Consider the following 19656-nt stretch of genomic DNA (forward strand, 5'->3'; position numbering starts at 1 on the left):
ATAATATTTAGCTGTCGGAGGACTCTTATTTTTATTGGTAGAAAAAACATTTTATGTTAGTAATACCTTCAGTTAAATGAGTACTTTTTTAATCTATATGATGTGAAACATGTACAGTTTAAAAAAAAAAAAATTACAAAATACCTGAAAGTGTAATTCAGAGTTAGCAGTTCTATCATGAACTCTGAAATAAGTCTCTGGTTTAGCTAATGTAATATTGTTTTCTGTGAATGAAGTTGCTGATTTTTACACACAACTCTTTTTTTTTTTATAGCCCTACCTGAGCCCATCCTTCCGTCACTCCAAAAAAATTACCCTGTAAGTATTTTTAGAAGTTATTGTTTCATCATATGATGTGTATAAAAATGTGATATTTAAATATCAGTTTGGGGTAAAATTAAGAATATTCTATAGCCATAGTGATTAGAACACTGACAGTTATTCATGTGTCTGAAAGCTTATTTACTAATTCTGACCATTGCTTAATACACCATTTCAGTTACTTAAGAAAATGTTTTGCATAGAATCAAAAAATATTACACAAGGGAGCTGTACACCTATCTTACTATGTACTGAGCTGAAAAATTGTGTTTCATATACAGAATACTACTTCAGAAATGCTTTCTTTTCAGAATTGGTTGCCATCTTGTCAGCAGCAAGAAAGACCAGGGATTGAGCCAACTGCATATGTGTTGAGCCACTTGGATCCTTTTCTTTGCTCATATTTCTAGACTAGCAAGGAACAAACAGTGTCCATTTTAATATGGGGCTTCTTATGAGACCTCTCTTGAAATTAGGTTTGTTTCGCAAAGGGAAATGTGCTTCTCATTATTTTCTTTATGTATCCAAACACCATTCCATTGCTTTCCATGGGACTACATACACATAAGGGTCCAGTTACGGAAGGATCAGGGCCATAATTGATAGAGCCTTAGCCTGAGTTGAATGCTTCCTAGAAATAGTAGCTACCTCTTTATAGATATTTTGGGGTAGGAGAGGGAATAAGGAAAGAAAAATAGCCAAGTAGATATATTTTGGACTTAAATTGTTAAGAGAGCTTTACTGCTTCTCATGGATCACTCATTTCAAATTTCTTCTTTGTATCTGTCCCTTCATAATCACTCCCAAATTTCTTTCAACTGTAGCTTCTTATCTTATGTCCATCCTATTTTTCTCTCTTTGCTTTAGTATGTTAATAATGGTAGCTAGCTGCTCTTACTATATTGCAAGGGTTGTCAACCAGGGGTACTTGAGAAGGCTCTAGGGCAGGGGTGGGCAATTATTTCAGGCAGAGGGCCGCTTACTGAGTTTTAGCAAGCCATCGAGGGCTGCATGAGAGGCAGTGAGGGGCATATAAATATTAATTATCTAATTTTTTTTTTTTTAGGGGCCCCACCTGGCCCACCCCTGTTCTAGGGGGTATGTGCTGGCAGGCAGGGACAGAACGCTGTCATGCACCAACCCGTGCTGCCACTGCTCTGCATTTGGTCGTGTGCCATCCACCCCCCACCCCCCCAACTCTACGTCCAGCCATGCACAATCTGCTCTGGCCACCAAAAAGATTGAAAACCCCTGCTGTAGTGAATCACTATGTTAGGAAATTTCTTACCTTGTTGAAAAACAGTATCAGCCTGTGTTTGGTTTTCATTTCTTCAAGAAGCACATTTTTGATGTTGCACTTTGACACTACTTGTGTTTAGAGGTGCACCGATACATCAGTCCATATTGTATGGGCATTGATAGAAGGAAAATTGACATTATTGGCAGTTGACATTGTGGTGCTACGTGCATGCACATGGCCAGCCCAGCAGCTTGGAGAGCAGCATCTGGTTGGTAAGTGTATTGGGGGGAAGGAAGGGGGCAGGGAAGAGAGTGGGGGGGATATTGAGGCCCCTATGGTGAGGGAAGGAACAGGGCTGGATGCAGGATGGAGCTGCTCCTGCTGCTAGGGGGGCAGCTCCTGCTACTGTATGCACCCCTGGCAGAGCCATGGGGGGCACATGCTCCCCAGATCTGTGCACGGGTTGTGGGCAGGCTGGGACCGGGGGTGGCACCAAGCTCTTCCTGGTGAGGGGGTTGGGCCAAGGCTGTACTCAAGGCGAGTGGCAGCATCAGCACTGGGATGGCAGCAGCCCACCTTCACCTTGTGCACAGATCCATGGGGGCACATGCCCCCCATGGCTCCCCCAGGAGCGTGTGCAGCAGCAGGAGCCACCCCCTATATAAGCCACTTGCAGTTTTGTCCCATGCCAAGCCCTAGCTTTCCTCCCTTACCTCAGGCATCTTGATCACCGCCCCCACCCTTTTCCCTCCTCCCACCTCTTTTCCCCCCTTCTCCCCCCCCACAGACTTACCAGCCAGATGCTGCTCTCCAAGCTGCCAGGCTACATGTCAGCAGTCAGATCGGTATCAGCTGGTATGGCTCGTTAATAATCAGCCATCGGTATCAGCCCAAAAATTCTTTATTGGTGAACCCCTACTTGTGTTACAAATGTATTTTAAGTCTGAATGTTTAAAAGGCAACTGGACTGCCTTCAGACTTCAGCACTTTATGCCACTTAACCGAAGTTCACTCACATGGCAGTATTTAAGTATTATGTATGGCATATATTTTTGAAATTCTCACCAACTCCCACAGTGTTTCTTCTTTTTCTTGTAAGAAAAAATAGTGTCAATGTGACTAGTGTTTATTTTAACCATCTATTTTACCATCAATCAAAACACTTTACAAATATAAATCAGTGGAATTAATAAAAGAAGACTGTCATGTCATAGGCTGAAAAGGGTGGTGAACTTCTATGAAATTCAAGAATTCTGTTGTGGACTTTCAATGTGGCAAAACTGCTGGTTTCCATGGGGGGAAAAGTATATTACGGGCAGAGATGTAATGAGCAGAGTTTGTACCCTGGGCAACCCTAAACCCTGCAAGAGAGTTAGGGTGGGTGTGGGGAAAGGTGCTGCTGAATGCTAGGGTGGAGGGGAAGGTCAGGAAGGAGGAACAGGAGTCTTCTCTATGCTGAGGACTCAGAAACAGTCTCAGGATGCTACCGCTACAGCTGCAGTATGTTCTGCACACCCCCGCTGTTGCTCCTGTGGCAGCAACATGGTGTCTGTGCACCTGGCTGCTGCTGCAAAAGCACTGTTATGGGGCTGCTTCTGTTGCCAGGGTGCAGACTTCACTGGGTGGGGGTGCAATTCTGGTGTCCCTACTAAGTTGGTGCCCAGGGCTAGTGTCCTGCTCATCCAACCCAAGTTACGCTGCTGAATGTAGGAATCTGCTTTGACCTGATTATGGGTGTTTTTTGTTTGTCTGTTTTTTGGATGGGTACCTTTTTTGTTTGACACGACATTATAGAGGTTGTATGCTTAGTATATTTTTATCACTTAATCTCTTTTTAAATATTGTAAATTCAAACAATATATGTTACTACAATAGTCTAATCAAAATCAGGCAGTAAGGTAATAGAAGTGGCTTTTGTAATACGCCAGAAAATTCCAAATGCATTGTTGCCTTCCTTTCTCCACTAGGAATAATGGTTATTTAAGTATTAATGATTTTTAAACTATATTTAACTGGATAACTAAAACCCAAATAAATTAAAACAAAAAATAAGAAATAACCCCAAAAACATTTACTTGTGGTTTAACATGTTCAGGTGCACTTCACATTACTATAATCAATTAATACTGCATTGACACAAATCCAGCATGACATTTTTTAAATTTAAAAGCCCTCCCCCTGCCCCAATAATTTAAATTCTAGACTTGAAAAAGTGCGAGGGGAATTGTGTGGCCTGGCCCCTGCCTCCTTGCTGTCTGTTCCTTCCCCCCTTCCTTCCTACTCCCCCCCCCCCCCCCCCCAAACATAGTGCCTGCACCCTTTGGCACCTTTTCCCTGGCACCTTGCCCCCTTTCACTTAGCCTGTGTTGCAGCCCTGTCTCCAGCTCAGGGCACAGTGTCTTTCTGCTGCCCCCTCTCTCCCCTCTTCCCTTCCCCAGCAGCAGTGGTAATGGCTGCAGTTCCAGCCCCTGTTCTTCCTCCAACCCAGGGCCAGAGTTGCTGCCACCCTAACCACTGCTGCATGGCTGCAAGGGGGCTAGAGTGATCTGTGCTCCATGACTCTAGCTGGAGCAGTGACAGAGTCTAAGGGGTAGGGAGACAAGCAGCACAGGGACAGGTCAGAAATTTCAGAGATGAAGGTGGTTTAGGGGAAGCAGTGACTGTGGCTCCAACTTCGACCCCAAACCAGATTAGAGCTGGAGTTGGAGCCTCAGCAGCCACTTGCCCTTCCACATGTACTTGAATCCAAGATTGAGAGGCTTTTCCGCCATGTTGGTGGGTGGGGGATTGCTTATCTTAGATTCAAGTTTAATATGGTAAATAATAATAATACTATAAGTGTTTATTGACTTAGTCTGTGAGATGCCTCTCTACCCTGCCTTTTGCCTACCTCTAGATTGCCTCAACACTAAATAGAAGTTCTACTTACAGAAACATGAGCATCTAAAGAAATCCATTTAAGAAATCTGTGGTTATTTTCAGTTGCCCATAACCATACATATCCACATTCTAATATTGCATAAAAAACAGCATATTCCATTCCAGTAGAGATTCACACCTATTTACAATCCAGTTGTTTAAATCAAATACATATCTGTTGAAATTGAACTGCCAGCTAAAAAGAAACTCTGAAGTTCTCATCTCTGAAAATCCAGGTTGGCATACTTTCCTCTTTTCAGTAAAAAAATATTTTAGTGCTTATGATAGCAAGTGGATCTTTTTCTCCTGGTTAAAAATATAATAAAACCAGAAAATAACAATTTGGATGCTAAATTTCAGAACTACTGAGAAGAAAGCACCATATTGTTGTGTCTGTGCAATGTATTGTATCCATATTATCTTCTGTTCAGCATGACAGCATGATGTTATCTACTTGGCATTTGGAGCCATAAATTCTATAAGGCAGGGGTATCAAAGATCTGGCCTCTGGATCCATTTCACCTGGTGTGCAGGGCTCCTGGAGGGGTTGGGAATTAGTGGGGAGGTTCTATAGCTAAATACCTCTTTATAGAGCCCCAGTGGCAATGTGTGTCAGGTGGCAGGAGGGCAAGTAGTACCTGCCTTAATTCCTACACTGCCACTGCTCCCTTTTCCCCCCCGCTGCCATCAGGTCTGGATCTGGCCTGTGAGGAGCCCTATAGTCCAGATTCAGCCCAGGAGCCAGAGGTGGCTCCAAGGTATGACCCAGAGAGTATTAATAGATGGAACTGTGTCAACATGGTAGAAGGGGACCAGTGGCATCCCTCAGGGTTCAGTACTTGGATCACTGCTTTTCAACACATTCATCAATGACTTGGGTTCAGATATTAAAAGTGTACTGGCAGTGTTCATGGACGACACCAAATTTTGGGGGAGTGCAGTCATGTTCAAGGACATGCTGGGGATACAGGCTGTCCTGAACAGGCTTGTAAGGTGGGCATATCCTAACCTGATGACGTTTACACAGAGAAATATAAAGTGCTCCATCTGGGGAGAATTAATCCTCAACACACTTACAGGCTTGGAAGTGCTACACTTGCCAGCACCACAACTGAAAGAGACCTGGGGGTTGTGATGGACCACAGAGTGAACATGAGCCGCCAATGTGATGCTGCAGCTAGCTGATCAAATCAAACGCTGGAATGCATCTACTGACACATCTCAAGCAAGACTAAGTATGTCATCCTCCTGCTCTACTTGGCCTTGGTGAGACTGTAGTTGGAGTACTGCATCCAGTTCTGGGTGCTGCACTTCAGGAAGTATGTGAAGAAGCTTAAGAGTCCAAAGGAGGGCCATGTATGTGATTAGAGGTCTAGAGAACAGGTCATTTGAGGAGAGGCTGAAAGACATGGGACTCTTCAGCCTGGAGAAGAGAAGACTTAGAGCGTATTGGTGGCAGCCTATAAGTATATTAGGGGTATACATCAGGGCCTGGGGAGCATCTGTTCACCAAGGCATCACAGGGAAAGACAAGAAACAACGGGCACAAACTGATAGAAGATCACTTGAGATTGGACATAAGGAAAAAACACTTTACAATTTTAGTGCCGAAGGTCTGGAACAGACCCCCTCCCCCCACCAGAGGTGGTACAGTCACCTACCCTGGCGATCTTCAAAAAGTGTTTTGACACCCACCTTGCTGGGATCGTCTGACCCCAGCAGTCTTTTCTGCCCAAGTGCAGGGGGGCTGGACCTGATGATCTTGTAAGGTCCCTTTCAGTCCCTAATATCTATGAATCTATGAAAAAGTTTGACACCCTTGCTGTAAGGCGTGATTCAGACTACATTTATATGAAGGTGCATCTATTGATTTACTTTCCTAGATATGTCTCTATATTAAAGAAGGTGAATTATACAGTTAGGTTGAAAGGAAAGTATGTATGAACTGAAAGCAGACAAATGAGCAAGTTCATGATGGTGCTTGACAAATATTTTGGTGATATCCCACAGAATTGATGATTTGAGTAAATTGTTCTATTCAAGTGGTATTCTTGCACATTAGAATCAATTACGCTACTAATAAAATAGAATAAACTTAATCTGCTTCGTCTGCATTTAGGAAATGTTTTATTAGCAATCTGTCAAAAGGAAGCATTTTAATTGTGTAGGATTTCCCTGCACATACGTGTTACTCCCCATAGTGTGAATTTCTTCCTTGTAACACTGGAAACTTAAAATAGGCTGCCTTCCTTAGTGAGGAAGCCCTATTTAATTGTTAATGGAAATGTCATATAATCTAAGAATCTAGATTGGATTTTATAATGTATTTTGTATATTTTTTTTCTGACACTGCATTTCAAGTGCTTTATTTCACTACTTTGCACGTTCTGTTAAAGGTTAAACGTAGTTGCCTTTTTTTAGTCTCCATCATTTTTTAAGTAGCGTTTTTTTATTTTTTGAACAGATGTTACTGGTATATTTGCAATCTTTGAAGTTGAAAACCAAGATTTGAAACATGAGTCAAAAATACCAGTTGTACGGTGATAAAAGGAGGCCACAGTTACTTTAATTATTGAGAAGTTAGAGTTTCTAATATTTTGGAGTGTAAACATCAAAAAAGTTCTACAGAGAAATGTTCTGTTACATATTAGCAGGAATTAGTGACTGGATCAAAACTTGTTAGACTTGTTTGATTTTCAATATTACAACTATAAAGAGGATAGATGGATTTTGCTTCCATTTGTTTGTTTTTAATGGGTGGTATACTGCTTGGGTCTGTGGGGAAATTAGGCTAGTCCTCATGAGTTCTGCAACACTGTTAATTAATTTCATGTATAAGTGGGGGAAACTTTCAGTAATTGGGAGGTCTTGTGGATTGTAGTACTTAATTAGGAAGAGAAGAGCACATACTGTATTTACTCGCATGCTACACGTGCCCTCTTACCAAAAATTTGTCATCAAATTGAGGTGCATGTTTTAAGCAGGCACATTGATTTCCATGCTGGAATGGAGGCATGGGGATGCTCTATGGTTGCTAGGTACTGTGCTGCTTTCCTGGGAACATGCAGGAGGGATGGAGTCTGTTGCTTATCCACAAGCTAGAAATATATAACCCTATCACAGCTGCTGCTGAATTGGCAGCAGCTTTTGGCTGCGCAGCAGCTGTGACATGGTTACATCCCTAGACTTTAACTGAGCAGGAAAGGAAGGTGGGTTATACTGACGGGTATACTCTGCCCGTCCTGTGTGGGCCAGAATTGAGGCTATGACTGGAAAAATCTTTTTCTTTTTTCGGTCTTCTCAAAATAAGGTGCGCCCTACTTGGAGGCATATGGGGTATATGAGAAAATACAGTACCTTTTAATTCTGAACTTCTCTGTTCCTCCTTTGGTGTTCCCATTCCATGTGTCCAGATTGTCTCGTACAAGCAATGATAGGCTGGTGCTTGACTGGAGGAAGAAAATAATTTTTACCTTCTAACCTTGAAATAAGTTACTTTTATTATGTTTTAAAGTAGTACTAAATATTTCTTCTAGGTACTCATATTTAAATCAGAAGTGTATGGAAGTTGCTTGAGTTATCAGTGAGAACAGCTTGCTTTAACTGTGGGATCTATCAACCAAGGGCACTTACTAAGCCCTTACTTAATGTGGAAGGCAAGAAGAACACAATTTGCAAGCTCAGTTTTATATTTAAAGAGCTTTATTTTGCTTGATATTTTTGTCATGTTGTGACAACTCCATGACCCTCATGGAATTTCTGAGAAACCTTTGAGGTGTGGGTATGTTATCAAATTCTTAGATACTTTTTAGCAGGAATGTCAAACCCATTTGGTACACGTTTTAAGCTTTGGATGGAAGAATGAAGGTATTTTCAATTAACTGACTGATTTTTAACATGAAATCCAATTTGTAAATAATTGGTTTTAAGTATGCTTTCTATTTTTTTGTTTATTTTCCAAAATAAAGCGTTATTTTTTTTTTTATTGGTTGGCATAACAAAATTTGTGTATTGGGATGAATTACAACTAAAAGCAACTTTTTGGCTACATTTTGGTAGGACCTTTTATTAAACAGAAGAATCCTCACTATGCATTTATTAAAGCAATTAATATGTGTTAAACCTATTCAGCAATTAAGGCAAAGCTTTTTTGTACAACTGTAACTGGAAATACTGGGTGCATCTACACCTGAAGTTAATGTAACACAATAAACTCTGGAGCAGTTCACACCAGAGTAAACTGCTTCTGAGCTCAGCATCTACACACGCTCCTGGGACAGCAGCAATTTAAGCTGGGGTGGAGCAGGCTGCTGGCTGACTGGGCTGCCTGGGAGCAATTTACACCCCCGTTCACTGTCTACACATGTTTCAGTGCAGTAAAGTTCTCCTCCGTAATATAGTACCGTCCCCGACTGTACCGTCCTATGGAGGAATTAATTAGTTTACTGTGCTCTAATACCATTGCATGTGTAGACTGCAGTGATTTATTATGAAGTTAATTAGTCTATTCCACAGTAAAGTGCATGTGTAGATGAGCCCACTGGGTAGGTTTTTAGGCCAGAGTTAGAGTAGTTTCTATAGTTAAGGAAATCCTAATACTTTAAAGATAAATATTTAAATGCAGTGACTAATACTTGTGGGATCAATATGTTGTGTTTGACCATAAAAACAGGCAGATGTGTGCCCCCTGATTCTGTGTGTTCTTGATTTAAAAAGTACCTTTTAACTCATTAGTTTAAAATGTATTAGGACTCATTGACTTGGTATATTATTTAGATTAATTTATAAGATTATGGTAAACCCACTGTTCTATTTTGTAATGCAACCGCATCTTGTTTTGTTTTTTTAAAGGAGGTTTATATAAAAAGGGATCATTTACATTTTTAAAACTTTATTTCATTTCTTTTTTTAAATCCTTATTTTTAGTCACACTGAGAAATTAGAAAATGGATTTCCTGTTTCAGAAAGTTTAAGAACTGTTATCTTATCTGCTAAGAATAGTGCTTGGCATTTTTGAGTCTTCTGGATGTGGTTCATTTTCTGCTTCTCACATGAGTCCTTCAGATTTGCTACTCTGGTGCTTAAATGACTATTAGTAAGGAGTAAATACAGTAAAGAAGCAGGCAAAATAGATATTATATAATTAATTATAATTCATAAGCCTATACCTTGAATAAATTGGATATGAGCAGCTAAAAGCATTCCTAAATGCATGTTACATTTAAGGTTTGATCACCAACTGTAACTGAAAGTGTTTTTAGAAATAAAGCCCTTTGATAGCTTTTTACCCTTTCTTAGTTTGTTTGGCCTTTTTTTCCTGTGTTTATAATGCATACTTATTTTTAACAATATCTTTAACTGAAGGATTGTTTGTTGCTAGTAGACTACTGTATTTATGTGAATCCAAGACAACTTTTGAATTTAAGATGACCCCCCAATAATTAGATTCTACATATGAAAAAAATATAATGATGTTATAACTTTCCACATATAGAATCTAATTATCAGAATGTTGTCTTTAAATTCCCCCTCCCCCACTCCTATAGCTGTGAAATCAGTAGCAGGGGGCAGGTCGGGGGGGGGAGGGGGTGAGACACGCATATGGCCTTCTTGCCCCTCCCTCTCCTACTTCTTACTGTCAGATGTGGCTCCAGCTCTATTCCCTTCCAGGGCATGGAACATGTAAAAGCTCTGTCCCCTTCCTGGCCATGAAGCAGTGTCCCAAAGCCTGAAGCTGCTGCCACTGCTGATCTGGCCCAGCAGGGCATAGAGCTTCCATGTGCTCTGCGCCCTGGGAGGGAATGGAGCTAGAGCTGGAGCCGCATCAGACAGTATGGTGGTGGGAGGTACAGAAGCTGGAGTCACAGCTGCAGCAACTGCCTGCTTTCACCTTGAAATCCAAGATGAGGGACCACTTACCCCACACTGAATGGGGAAAAGCCCTTGTTTTAAATTCAAGTAAATACAGTATTGTCCTGGCAATCTTGACTATTTTTGAGCTTGAGTCAAATAGATGAAACTTAGAAAGCAGCATGGCTACAGTCTCTAAATCTAAAGCAATTTTAGTTGTTAAATTAATACTTTTTATAGTCCTTGAACATGGAAAACAGGTCATACTGTTACTAGCTAACAGGGGAAGGAATATAGCCTATATATTATTCTTAAAAATAAATGTGGCTGTATACCTTAGTCCAGTCTTCAGCAGCTCGATATGAAAACACTTCTCTGCAGTGAGACCTTTTCTTGTAGTTAGGGAGCTCTTGGTTTTCACTACAAACAAACCGAAAGCATGCGATTAAACCCCTATCCTCACTCTCAGAAGTATCTAGCAATAGCAAGTCTGTAAATGTGTTGAGGTGATTAAGTATCAGCAATACATTTCATTTTGCTCTCCTTATTTTGCATTCTTAAAGGTTGAGTGCCAGTTGCCATGCTTCCCACTCCCTCCATTCTATTCCCCTCAAACTCTGACCTCTAACAATAAAACCCTTGTTACTCTATGTTAAGGCTTATAGTATATGCTAGTTAGATATGAATAGTGAACTGTAGGGTTAGCATTCACACTTTTTATAATTAAAACTGGTTAAAACGAGTATGGAAAGCTGTTCTTCCACATCTGGATCTATACATCTGTGCGCCTTCATGTGACATTATCATTTACATTCTTTGGTGTATTAGGAGTCTGTTAGACTGGGAGTTCTGGTCAATCTGTCAAACTAATGCATTTTCTCACATATAGCCCACTTTAGAATAAACAAACAAAAAAAAAAAAGCACACCTTGTTTTTGAAAAGCAAACTAAAGGGGGAAAAAAAGAACTTTCCTCATAGTAAGTAATTGAGGCTAGGAAGTGATGTTTCATTTCTCCCTGGACAAGTTGTGCCTATGTTTTCCTGGAACAGAAATATCCTAGGATTGGTGTATGCACACATCTCCCTCTGAATCGGGGTTAAGTGAGCGGCTGAATGCATTGTTACTTTTCTGCCATTGATTCAATGATGCAGTCCCTGGATAACCGTTCAGGATATACTGTAATATCTTGGGATAAACTGTTAGTATTTGCTATTCTGTGAACCTTTTTAAGATTTATCCTAGGACAATGTACGTGGACACTTGAATTTTGTCCTGGTGAAAAACAGTGTATCATGTTAAATGTGAGTAGCAGCAGTTTGGGATCCTGCGCCTTGTCCTTCTCCCTATGAGCCCTGGGCAAGTTTTATTTTCACTTTTGCCTATTCTTATAGCATTTCTTGCATATAAGGCATCCTGCCATTTCTAGCCCCTGTGTTTTTTGTGGGGGGGGGAAAAGGTGTGCAGTATGTGAGAACATGATATGTATGAAGTTACATGAGGTGAAGTGGAAGGCAGTATCTTTTGGCAACTGGTATCCTGGTCTTTACCATAGAGGTTGCGTTCTTCAGCATCACCCATCAGGTCTGTTGAGAATTTATGGGGGTGGGGGAAGGTTGGGGGGAGGGGAGGGCAGGAGGGAGTGAAAGTTGCAAGCCCTGTTCTATAGGTCTAACCACCAGAGCAGGTGTGACTGTTTTTGTTTTTGCCCCTGGTTGTTTTTATTTCCATTGTCACATATTTGGAATATTCTAGTATTGCTAAGTTTTTAAGAAAGCAAAGCTTGATGCAGTTTTTTTTCTTAAGCATAGCAGACACACTAATATGACAGGCTACTGAAAAGCAGGGAATGAAGGACCCTTAGGTCATTTAATTCTCTCCCGTTAGTGCAAGATTGCCTTCAGAAATCTTTCTTCCTTTTCTAAAAGTGCTACACTTTGTAGCAATGTGGCAGCAGTGGAACTAGAAACTTATCAAATGTACAAGTATTACAGGAGTTTCAAATCTATTGCATTAGCTAGGGACAGAAGTTTGAGTTGCATGTTACCCCTTACGACTCAGTCCAGCAGAAGAATGTCCAGCATGCAGTTATCTTTTCTGTACAAATTCCTTCTTTTTATTTTTTTAAAGAAAAGGTCATAACTTTGAAGAAAATGCCTTCAAAATGGCAATATTGGTAGTTGCTTTTATTATATTAGTTGCTATTCTAGTGTGTCATGCCTAAGTACAAATATCCAGCTTCATTATATTCAAATGTAAGGTTTTATGTAAAATAAAATATGACACTGAAAGTAATGAGTCACTTAATCTTGAATGGAGAACTTTGTAAATGGAAAAAGGCAGCTCTTGTGTGGCCAGCCTCCAATATTTTTAAAAGAAAAGATGCATTTCAACATAAATTCTCCAAATGTATATATTTAGGTGTTTGCTGGTTTGAATGGAAGACCCTAAAATCTTTGGCATTTATTGTACGAGGAGATAAGGGGGCATGCAGGAGACACAGATTTGACATACAAGTTTAAAATTGCAGTGTGGCATTTGCCAGATCTCTTTCAGATAATGAGCATATATGTACACTGCATTTTTGAGAAATTATAGCTGAGAGGTGGTGGTAACATGGAATTCAGCACAAAATAGTTTCTCCTGTTCTACTCTGTCTGTTTGTAATTTGTAAGCAAATAAAAATTAAAGTTTTGAGATTCTGTACTGTGACAGTTCTTAAGTAAAAGGGGAGAGGGGTAGGGAGGACAGGAAATTGCATAATACCTAGTTTTTCTGTATGTACTGAGTTTCATTGAAAGAATGGGCACATGAACAAGCTGTGCAAAGTACAGGATGGCATGGCTTTACAGCATGTCAACTACTCCTTTATAACAACTCACTGAAAACTAACTAAAGTAGCTTCCTCCCAATCAAAAGTGAGTTAAATTGCACTTTTGATAGGGTGAGAGCATGCACATAGGCAGTTGCAATAAAATAGCTGATAGTTTTAAGGCTCTGTTATCCTTTACCTTATGGTAACTTGTTTTATGCCTGTGGCCTGAGTTAAATGGGAAATACCTATATCCTTTAGGGGAGCAGAAGAACAATAGGATTCTTTGCCAGTAAATGAAAATCAGTACTCTTGGCCTCATTTGTTAAGTAAATGATGGGCAGATTTGCCAGGGGGTAGGGGTGTCTCCTTAAAAGTTAGATTTAAGGCTATATTCTTTCTTATTTCAACAGGAATCTTTTGATTCTACTATGCAGCTGCACCTTGTACATCAAGCTCCACGCACCATTCCTCCTTACCTCTCCAAAAATGGATCAAGCCTTGGAGACTTGTTAGTGGGCTTCTTTAAATATTATGCCACAGAATTTGAGTAAGTGATCATTTATGTTTAACATCTTGTAAATACTTAACATTTGTGCCTGCTTGTATACATATCAAACATTTTTAAAGTGATTAGAGGTAGGAATAGGTTGAAGGCAGGATGGAAGTGATGAAGCACAAAGGAAGAAAGATGCAGGGGCACATAAAAGCAGCAAGGAGTACCACTGTAAAATGGAATGGAAGTTTAAGTTGCATGATGAAACACCCCAGCTAATCTGCAAAATAGTCTGGTAGAAATCAGATAGCTCTACTATTTTAAAGCCAGAAGTTTGTTGCAGTATGCTATTTTAGAATGGCATTGACCTATGCAAAGCAATTCTACGTTCCTGATGCAATTTAAGGTACTGTTTTGATCTGAAATAGATTGGGGTTTTGGTTCTCTTTGGCCTCCTCTCTAATCTAATATCAGTGTAGTGCTTGATCTAACAACTGTCTACTTCATTTGTTCTGGAAATGAATGTTGGGCACTTTCAGTGAAAGGTTCTCACTAAAAAAAATCATTTCCCTTTTGATTTGCCAGAATCTAAGGGCTCAGGTGGATTGGTTATAAGGGCGGGGGGAGAAGGGAGATGTTAATTAGAAAGGCTCTCAGGAGCCGCTCTAATTAAAACACCTGCAGAGTCTTGTGCATTCAGCAGCTTGTATTTCAAAATGGCTGTGGGGGTGCTTTAACTAAAGCTTTAGGTAAAGTACCCTGCCGCCATTTTAAAATTCAGGGACGCTGAATACGTAAGAAGCTGGAGCATTCAGATTAGAATGCTCCAATAGACTCAATTAATAGTCTGCTGTGTTGCATTCTAATCTAAATGCATCGGCACACATGTTTAGGTGCTGAAAGTTTGTTAATTTTCTGTTCTTGTAGCAGTTAAAAAAGAGGAATCAAAAAATGATTTGATGAACAGGAAAATTTGAGATTGTGAGCGCTCTGGTTTATGAACACAGAGCCTAAATGTCATTGTGGATTTCTTCTGTAAAGACTTGTGCATCCAGGACACTGAATGGGTACATTTTAATAAGCTTAAAATGCTCTGGAGTCCTTGATGATTTCTAATGGTGCAGACACATGATTTATATTTGGCAACCATTCTGAATATTTATAATGTGTTTCACAGGAGGGGGGGACAAGACTAACAATTTATAGATGGATATTGCAGTAAGCCTTGGGGGCTGGTATTAGTACCAAATACATTTGTGGAAAGCTTGGCAGAAAGTGTGGTCTACATTTATAGTCTTTGGAATACAGGTATTTCCTCTTCCTGTTCCTACTGATTGACTGAGCAAAGAGAGCTGTGCTAGAGAGAGATGAGTTAATCCCCATCATTTTATGTTGTTTACTAGACCATTCACTTTTTTCCTTTTTATAGACATTTGGATATGTACTGCAACACAGGTTAGTTAGAAATTTTCTGTCACAGGACAAGTTCTACAACAAAAATTCTAGAGAAAAGGATGTGCCAGAGCCAGAACATGATGGTTTGGGTCACAATAGTAGTCTTAGATTAGATGGCCATACCTACATGTATATTGTCCATGGCTTGCTTCTGTGTGAGATAATCAGTGCTTTGTGAAGCAAGCATGGCTGGGGTGTACATTGTAGCTGGGGCCTGTGGCAGTTCAGGGGTAAATTTAAGAACAGGCCTAAATGTAAAAAGAGAAAACACTGTGGGGGGGGGGGGGGGTGCTAAGCAGGCTGTATTCAATTCAGATTTGGCCTAAGTCGAGGGACAGTGATTCAATTCAATTCTGATTTGGAGAATCAGGGATTCGGCCATAGATACAGCTTTATGTGTTGTTTTTTTTTTTTTCTACATAGCTCAAGGTATCAGGCGCAGCTCGTGAACACTGAGATGGTGGGGCAGATGGAGTTTCCCGCAGGGGGACCTGTCCATTCCCAGTCCACTTCCTGGTCTGCTACCAAGTGCACAGGGGACCCCCACTGCGCCCTCTTGGCTTGGTGATTGGCCATGGGGGGACCCTCAAAGCCCCCCCCGCGCCCCCCCCCACCAGAACCAGGAGGCACCAGTCGCTGAGCTGGAGTGGGAGTCCCCCACATGCTCTGTGGCGGACCTGGAAGTGGACCAGAAGTTTCTGGTCCACTTCCAGGTCTGCTGCTGAGCATGCTGGGGACTCCTTCCCCTCCCCCCCCCCCCCCCAGTGCTCCTGTGGGATGTTCTATCTGCCCCACCATCTCAGCATTGACGAGCTGCCTGGTACCTTGAGGTACGTAGAAAAAACATATACAAAGCTGTGTATATGTCTGAATCATTGAATCTCTCCAAATTGAATCAGAGGCTTCCTATTTGATTCGAAGAGATTACTGGGTCTCCTGATTTGATTAAGATTTGGAGATTTGACCATGGAATTGGGCGAAATCTCCTCCAACTCAAATTGGTGACCGAAGCTTCACACAACCCTGGAAATACAGCACACTCTACTGTGCTGCAAAGTTTTATACGTGTCAAGAGTGGCTTTAATCCCAAAAATCTTCCTGGCTGCCTCCTACATTTTTGGAAAGAAGGCTACTGTAGACCAAGTCTAACTGTGCAAAGATCAGAATGTCTGATTCCTTAAAAAAAAAAAAATATATATATATATATATATATAAAATAAAAAAAACAAGTGGGTGATAGAGGCTAATAGAAGATGTGAGTTGACAATTCAGTAAGTGCTGAAAAGATGCAATAAAAACATGGTCCCTGCACCAAAAAGCTAACAGTCCTAAAGTCCAGCACAACTTGCATCAATTTACATACTGATGCAAGTTGCACTGTTGTCCAGAGCAGACAGGCAGCTACCTTTTCCCAAAGTGACTGCCTGCAATAGCTGGTATTACTGCATCTTGGCAGTAGATAGCAAGGGACCCTGTGCGCACTGGGCAAATGGCTGCTGCAGAATGAAGTTGCGTAGAACAGCAGCCGGCAAGGTTTCTAGCAGAGGGCCAGAATGACTCGGCTTGGGTCTGAGATGGCCCTATGCTAGGACCCAGCCACTGCCACTATTTCTCTTGGCTTCAGCACAGGCAAAACTCCTGCTGTCTAGCTACAGTGCAGGCAAACCTATCTTTTGCCAGAACACTGCCAAAGCTCCCCAACTTCACAGGCTGTGTCCAGTGTATAGATTGTCAACCCCTTGGACTAGAACTGAGGATGTAGAATTCATATATTTACTCCTGATTTTCTGAGGGAGAGCTTTACCTGAGAGAAGAGCTACATAGGTCTGTATGTTGTACATTTGCTCTACATTTGCAGCAGTACAAAGGCTCTTTGTATTGGGGAATTTGTTTTGAGTCCTTATCTCAAGAAAGAGTGATCTGAAAGTACAACAGAAAAAGCCAGTGTTGGTCAGCATGCTTGGCAGTAGTGTCAGCACTTCAGTCCAGCTATTGTCGGGGAGGTTTTGCTCGTTATAGTGGGTTTTTTTGGCGGTATAGAATAGGAGACTTAATAGTAGGATATAAATCAGGGGCAGGCAGTTGTTTCGGGTGGAGGGCAACTTTGCTGAGTTTTGGCAAGTTGTTGAGGGCTGGATGGGTAGCCCCACCCCTTGACAGGTGCCCTGCCCCCTGATTGCCATCTTGTGCCTAGAAGTCCCACACCCTAAACCAGGGGTGGGCAAAATGTGGCCCACCAGGCCATTCCATCCGGCCCTCTGGACCCCTACAAAATTTAGGAAATTAATATTCATCTGCCCCTGGCTGCCTGTCATGCAGCCCTCAATGGCTTGCCAAAACTCAGTAAGCAGCCCTCCGCCCAAAGTAATTGCCCCCCCTTGCCCTAACCTGAGACATTTGTCATCAGAAGTCCCTCCCCTTGCCCCTGGAAGTACTTCTTTCAGCAAGGGGTTTTGCCATCTCGGAACCAGCAAAATACCAAATTATGTTCTAAAACTGAATGTTTAAAATATTCATATTTGATTTAAAAAAATATTTTGTCCTAGTTTACATGTGTTTGTGTAGTGTACATAGAGGTGATTGTATATAAGAACTTAAAATGAAGTCTTACTCTTGTATGTTGTGGGGGAGGGGGTGGGTATGTGGGCCGAGGGGGGAGGGTGTGGGTGTGTCTGTGGGAGGTGGATTGGTGTGGGGGTGTGGGTGGGGGGTGACAGCATGTAGGTGTGGGTGGATATGGGGTTCATGGGTGGCTATCGGGGGGAGGGTGACGGGGGGTGGGTATGGGGGGGGTCTATGTATGGCAATGCGAGGGGAGGGGTGGGTGCATGTGTATGGTGGGGTGCATGTGTTGAACTCGCTCTATGAGCAAACGCGCACACGCAGATAAGAATAATGCAAAACTCTATCTCTACCCCCCCCCCCCCCCCCCCAGTGCGGTCTGGTGATGCAGCTGGAAGGCACAGGCCATATTTTGCCTGCCCTTGGTATAAGCTGACCAATAAGGTCTCTAGATTTTGTTGTCATTGGCAACTCATTACTACAAGTGGCAGCAGTGTGTTCAGGTAGAGGTGATCAACCCGTATCAGAAAAGTCATGTTGTCAATCTAGCAAGTAGTGCGTGTACTTGCCATGTTGAAGTCCAAGATGGGTGTGATGAATTCACGTTTTGGTTAATATTTCAGCCCCTGCTGGGGTTATAAAATTAGTTCCAATGATGAAACCAGGTTGTATGAACTGAGGAAATCAGTCGGAACATTTCCATGGTGGTAGCTGTATTGGATTCCAAGGTGGCCAACACATTACAATGTATGTATTGGCTCTGTAATTTAAAAACCAAGTAAACAATACTCTAATACTAATCCCTCATAAATTCTATCACTACAAATTTCATAGCAGGTCTTCAGTACTGAAAGCATAACTCAAGCTATCTTACTTGTTTGAGTTTTATTGAATAAGGCAATACACTTTTTTTTCTTTATTTCACAATGCAGATGAGTCAGATATTAATAATACATAACTCAACAGCAATATAACAGACAGATGCATGTTCTACTCAAGGCAATAGCAAAATGTAATAGTCCAGTCCAATGGTAATATAAGGGTAATACAACAGTGTATATACAACATTAATACAATGGGTAATGGCAATTTTTCAGACTGTTGGCACTGGATCTATCAACCAGATACCTTTTTCCAGGCAGACCCAAAACCCACCAGACTGACCATGACCTCTCCATTCAATAATAGGTGAATTTTACTGATACACAGTGATAGCAGATAAGAATAATGCAAACAATTCTATATCTACCAGTCCCGGGGTTCACAGAGTCAAGGTATGTCCGATCAGTATGCAAGCTTCACTTTGAGGTTCTCTCTTGAACGTCAGATGTCAGCAGCCTGGAGGTTGGAGGCCTAGGCCCACCCCCCAGTGGGGTGCGCGAGATGGGCTGGTAGTATGTCCTTTGTACATGGTGGCCTTGGGTTCCCCTCTCGAGGATGCTTGCTCCTCTGAAATCCCTTTTTTTTTTTTTTAATCCTCTCTTAGATGACTCTTTACCTCTGGGCATCGCTGATTGTGGTCTCTGTGGTTGTCATACTGTTCACATTCTGTCCTGTCAGCATATCCCTTTGTTTCACAAGCCCATCACATGCACACATCCTAATTTTGGCTTTACCGGTTTCTCCTAATTTGGTCCATTTACCAAAACTGGAAATCTCAAGCGCACTGTGACCTGGTGCCAATACTGCAGAGTCCCTTATCTCTGTTATGGAACGGTGTGGTACATGTCTTCAAACCTGTGTGTCTGCTTGCTGTTTGCCTGTGCCAGATGCAGTGGGCTTTAGAGGAAGTGGTCACAAACAGGCTTTTAGAATTCAGTTAACCCTTGCTGTTGCCCTGGACCATTGTTCTAATGCATATCTACCTTACCTACAAGCAAGTTCCCAAAAGCAAGCCTTTAAATATCATTTTCTAGCCATCAGTCTCCTCCTCAAAGGTCTTATACCATCACATAATCAAGGGAATTACCTGGAATGGTCATGAGATTTGTGGGGAGGAACT

The 19656-nt window shown here is 41.5% G+C and overlaps 1 protein-coding gene across 4 annotated transcripts in view; it reads left to right on the forward strand.

Annotated features, from left to right (window-relative positions):
- Window positions 1-19656, forward strand: part of TENT2 (terminal nucleotidyltransferase 2) — a 96463-nt gene that overhangs the window by 44112 nt on the left and 32695 nt on the right. For all 4 annotated transcript variants that reach the window (XM_059725116.1, XM_014594805.3, XM_019482106.2 and 1 more), the window contains 2 exons: window positions 275-318; window positions 13555-13691. In XM_059725116.1, coding sequence (XP_059581099.1) covers window positions 275-318; window positions 13555-13691 — 181 coding nt within the window. The remainder of the gene's footprint in view (window positions 1-274; window positions 319-13554; window positions 13692-19656) is intronic.

This window comes from Alligator mississippiensis, chromosome 3 (assembly GCF_030867095.1).
Source record: "Alligator mississippiensis isolate rAllMis1 chromosome 3, rAllMis1, whole genome shotgun sequence".
In the NCBI taxonomy this organism is placed as follows: domain Eukaryota; kingdom Metazoa; phylum Chordata; order Crocodylia; family Alligatoridae; genus Alligator; species Alligator mississippiensis.